Here is a 5,752-nt window from a genome sequence, read left to right as displayed (position 1 = left end):
AAAGCATAAGCATTCTCAAACCTTTTAGTTGAAAAGTGTTTTTCAAAGTAAGTGAAAAACAACCTGTTGTTTTGTCGAAACAACCGATTGTATTTCACTTAGGTGTTTTTATAAACGTTGAAAACTGTTTTTGATAGTTGACTTGCTGTCAAACCAAAACAACCGATTGATTCGAGCATTCAACCAATTGTTTGCTTTGGGACCATAACAGAAAATTGTTTTGTGCTTTGACTGAGCATTAAATGATTTTATAACTGAATGCACTCCAATTTTAAATGCTTTGACCAGTCTTTGAATGCAAAATATAGTTTGTTCAGATTATGTAACAAACAACAACTGAGTTTTAATAAAAGAAAAACAGATTTGAGTTTTTCACTGATTTTGCTTTTGAAGAGTTAGAGATTGCTTTGAGATTGCTTTGATTAAGAGAGTGTGATATAGGATTTTCATCTTGTATTGATTTCAGATCTTTTCTGTAACAAGTGTAATCCTTTGTACCTTTGAAGAAACTCAGTGTGTGAAGCTGAGAAGTGTTGTATGTTCTTGAGGTTGTCAAGATTAGCATTCTAGTGGTGTTTGAGCTGAGCCAAAGGAAGTGTGTCTTGAGAGGATCAAGGTCACTTCTTTGGTGGTGTTGTAAGTAATCTAGGGTTGATTGCTTAGTGGATTCCCCAGTGCTTTCTGGGAAGACTGGATGTAGCTCTTGGTTAAGAGTGAACCAGTATAAACCTCTGTGTTCAATCTCTCTATTCCTTAAACTCTTTAATTTCAGTTTGTATTTGTGAACTGGTATAAACAACCGATTGTTTTTCTGGTGTTGTGCTTATTTGTTTTGTGTTTTGGCAAACTGATTTCTTAATCAAGTTTTTCTCAAAGTAATTTTATTCTAAACTTAAAAGTTTGCGAAAACTCTCTTTAAACCATTCACCCCTCTAATTTAAAGTCATACATTCTAACAATTTAGCGATCAATATTTTTTAGTGTAAATAATATATATGGATTGGTATAACATTGTTGTTTTTCTGTATTATAAGTTTTGGATTTAACTCTAGCTCAATTAATTTGTTTTGTTTAATTTGCTCACATGATTGAATGCCCACACTTCGCGTCATTAGACTTCACATGTGCATTATAATTGAATATCGACGAAGACTTGTAGAGTTTACTTTCTGCGTTGTCACCGATTTCTCTATAAAAGTTTTAAAAAAAATATTATTATTTTCATAAATCAAACACCAACTTAAAATTAATAAAAATAAGTTTGTCTAAAGATTAACAACCAAATTTAATTATTTTATGTAGCTAAGCAACGAAGTCTATGCTTTTATGTTGGTACTCATCAACATTTATGGGAACGGTGTGAACACGACCTGTGAGTGACATGACTTTATTAATCTCAATTGTTTTTTATTAATATCAATTAGTTTACGGTGAAGTTAAACAAATTAGTTCTATTTAGTTGCTCTAAGACATCATTGATGGTCCAAGTAAATATTATTGGTGGGTGTGAAAGTATCATCATCCAATTTAATATAGTTTTCCAACATAAATTTACCAATATAGATATATTTAAATAAATAGAAATATAATTCAAATATTTGAGTAAATTCAATGCATGATTTATAGGTAAAAATATACTATTAACTAAATAAGGTGTGCTGATGTCAAAACGGAGATCAAGTCATAATTATAGCTAGCTCATTACCGAGTAATCTAATAATAAAATCAACTCTATTGTAATATGTGTATATAAGAGCGTAAGCTCATTAACATATACACTAATAAAACCAGGTTCAAATTGGTTGAATATATTATTAATCGACAAATAATTAATAAATTAAAAAAAAATTAAGAGGTGTTTCAATTTTTATAAAAAAAAAAATACTTGGATTATTTCAATGTTATTAAGTTTTTTTTATTAATTCTCGGAATGGTAAAGTTATTCTTCTTCCTACACATGTCTAAGATTTTGTGAAGACATCAATTTTCCTTTACTCATTTGATCTATAAGAAAATGAAATTTTGTTTCAATGTGTTTACTTCTTACATGAAAAACTTAGACAAAATGATATCAGATATAACTACTGCATTGGTTTCAGATATTCCAGTTTTAACTCTTAGTTCTCAACCATAAACATTAACATGTTGTTTCTGCTGCTGCAATATACTCGACTTCACATGAAGAGAGTGCTACAACACTATACTTCTTTGAACACCAAGAAATTTGTGCATTCATGTACTTTAATAGATAACCAAAAGTGTCTTTTCTCTCCTGTCTTCACACCAATCTGAATCAGAACAAGCCTCCAAAACAACTCCATTTTTTTCTTTATTTTGATTTGTTTGTCTAGGAAAAAATAAGTCAAAATCAATAGTACCTTTTAGACACCTTAGAATAGTTGCAGCGATATTTGGTGTCCTCGGATCATTAATAAAGCTGTTAATTAAGCCCACTTAATAGCTAATGTCAGGCGTAGTATTGCATAAATACCAAAGAGATTCGACTACTTTATGTCGATCATTCTTAGGCTGTTCTTAAAACTCATTCTTGACAATTTCATCAACTTCTTGAAAATCAAGAATTGCATCCATCTTAACACACTAATCATCATAATCTTTCCCAATAAATATGGGCAAATTTCTTGGTATACCTACAACAACATTGAAACATACTACAACAATGTTTCAATGACAATATTTGTCCTTTTTTTCACTCCTTCACAGGTCCACAACCTCAACTCTAGATACTGTTGGGTTATACTACAAGAAAAAAAAAATTTAACAAGGATTTATTTTTACATTATCCATAGTTAAAACCTTTATTAAGTCATTTACCCAAAGTTGCAATTTCTCCCGCTAAATCATTCCTGGAAACGTGTTTTCCATGGTTTTTTTAAACCTCGAGAAAAAACTTTCAGAAACCCTTTTAAAAACCATGGGTTTAACAACCTCCATAAAATATCATGGATTTCAAAACTTCCGTAACGATCCTCCTTACTTATCTCTCTTCCACTGTAAACACACTGCTCACCTTACTGTCCCAACTTGGATCACAAGTCACTGTTCCCTAACTCGACAATAACTAGTGTTTGTCACTCTTTTATATATCCTAAATAATTGAATTATCTATCAGATGTAGACTTTAAATTCATGTGTGTTCCTGGCTAAATATTGCAAGAACATGATAAATTAACTTTATCCCTTCTCGCTTTCAGAGTGAAAAAATTATTATATGCATTTTAAAATGAAAGTATTAATTTAAATTATTTCAAAATTATGAGAATTAAATATTAATAATTATAATTAAAACTAAAATTGCACATAAAATATACTTACATCAAAAGCTAAAAAAAAATAAGTCAAGTTTTTTTGAAGTATAAGTTCGTAACAAAAAAAACTATGAATTATATAAACCAACTACCATCAATCTAAAAAATATGCAAATATTGTTGAAATACTTATTATCCAAAATTTGTTATTAATATACTTATTATTCAAGGTTATTTTGTTGAATTTTTAAAATAAATTTTAAAAATTTTAAAAAACTTATTTGTAATGTAAAGTTACATTTTCAAAATTTTAAAAAATTTAATTATAAATATATAAAATGTATTAAAACTATGTAGTTTTTTATTATTTATTTATAAATAGATTAATTATATTTATTTATTAAAGTTTGAAAATTTTGGAATATTTTGATTGAGGTTTTACTATAAATCTTTAGAAATCATCAAAAGTTAAAAAAATGTTTTTTGTTGGGATTTTAGAAAAACACTTTTAAAATTTAACGAAATTAAAAAAACTTCTGTTTTCTAAAGTTATATTAACTTCCACTAATTTTTTTATTTTTTTATACTCACGCACACTGTTGAAATCTGTTACACAAGCGCACACTAATTTAGAGAAAAACAAGAGAGAATTTTCTCATTAATCTTAATATATATCATACAAGTATTTATAAATTCTCTTTGTTATTTAAAAGAGTTACAATTACTTTGATTATTACAACAAAATACAGGGGAGGTGGAAAATAAAACATGAGTTCCAGTCTTACATCTTCATTGAAAATGACTTAAAGATGAGTCATAACAGGGAAATGAAATAACTTTCCACCCATTTTATTTATAGTTTATTTATATGAGAGTAAATGATATATTAGAACCCTAAACCAAAACCCAACCAACATATGTTGAACATTAGTCACCGCGAGCTGAAAAAAAAGTCTGGGCAGCAGTGAGAATAACCCCCGCAGCAGCAGCAATAACCGCAATCAGTTTCCATCTGGTAGGGATATAATCACGTCTCAGCAACCGAAACGAGCGCATCCAATTGTAGCAAAATAACGTGAGACTCCCCTTCAAAACGTGCCACATGATTCTAAATGTTGCCGTGGTACAAAGTGTGATTCGGTATGAATTCAACTGCAGAATCACCTCACTGATCCAAGGATCCATGTCAGTTTCCTCCACATCGGATTCAGAAACTCCCTCACTCATCTTGCAGAACAGATCCACCAAATCTTCGTTGCTCTTTAATCTTCTGCCCTTCTTGTCCACCGCTACCCATATCACTTCTCTGTCCAGAAGCAGTTTAACATCGTCCACAGAACAAATCAAACTCTGAAAGAACCAAGCATAACAAAGGAAGTGAAACCTTGTTCTGGCTTCACTCATGTCCTCAGAAAGAGCTCTTTCCCCGTTGTATTTTTCCACCTTATTTTTGTTCACCTCCCAGGCAATGAAATTCCGCCACTTTGCTTCCGTGGTTTCAGTAATACGTAGCTGCGGGATTTCTAGCTTCCCATCGCTGAACGTTATCCTCATGTCAAACCTGTTCATGGCTGCTATATTTGAATCCTCCATCTGCGCGTTGATCTTACCTTTAATTGTAACCCCAGCTACAAGGAGCTCGTTAGCGCAGCGATTTAGTTTCAATCTTCTGTTACTCTCATCTTCTCCACTGTCTATAGGAATCTTCACATCCCTTTTTGTTCCACCCTTTTCATTATCTATGAAAGCGTGAACAAGTTCAAGGAAATTATTAACGTTTAACTTGCCGCACCTGGAACCCAGGCTAGCGTAATCGTAACCCAAGATAGAAAGCGCAAGCTGTTGTATCAAGATGTCACCATGTGTGTCTCCATAGCCTCCAAAAACATGGGGAAAAAGTTTGGAGGACAAGACCTCGAGAACAACAAGGGGGATTTGGTTTTCCAGCAAGGTTAAATCCGACAACACCTTTCCCCCACGTAGGACATGGCCTCCAGGACTAGAATCAGATGAGGTGGTTTTTATTTTGTTGTCTAGTTCGGGTGATCCACTAATGAGAAGCTCCAGCAGAAAACAGCCATCCAATACCATACATTTGGCGAGGTCGCTGCTGTCGAACTCAAGTTTATCAACACTGTAGCTTGCACGAACTACTTTATCTAACTTCAACATAGCACTGCCACATTTTTTCAAAGCTTCATCTGCACCTACACTTGCTCGATTAAGGAGATGCAACAAGCAGCGCCATTTTATCTTTTCCATGTGTTGAAGCTCCATTCTCTTCCCCTGGTGTAGGGGTCCTATGGATACCACCTGTGGCTTGTAAGCTTCCACTTTCGATTTTCGAAGTTTCTCTGGAACAAGATGAATGCTACATGTGTCCATGTTTTCGTTATCGACACAATCCAGCATCATTGACATAGAATAAGCCAATTCCTTCGAAATTGTATCTCCGTAAACACCATCCATGACCGATTTGATCG

At 32.4% G+C, this 5,752-nt stretch overlaps 1 protein-coding gene across 1 annotated transcript; it reads right to left on the bottom strand.

Annotated features, from left to right (window-relative positions):
• Nucleotides 1–4,196: 4,196 nt before the first annotated feature.
• Nucleotides 4,197–5,752, bottom strand: LOC137819168 (UPF0481 protein At3g47200-like). Its single transcript, XM_068622938.1, has one exon. The coding sequence runs from the start codon at nt 5,736–5,738 to the stop codon at nt 4,197–4,199; it is 1,542 nt and encodes a 513-aa protein (XP_068479039.1). The 5' UTR covers nt 5,739–5,752.

Source organism: Phaseolus vulgaris, chromosome 10 (assembly GCF_000499845.2).
Source record: "Phaseolus vulgaris cultivar G19833 chromosome 10, P. vulgaris v2.0, whole genome shotgun sequence".
Taxonomy (NCBI): Eukaryota; Viridiplantae; Streptophyta; class Magnoliopsida; order Fabales; family Fabaceae; genus Phaseolus; species Phaseolus vulgaris.
Note: the sequence above shows the minus strand (reverse complement) of the source record. Positions and strands in the feature narration are given on the sequence as shown.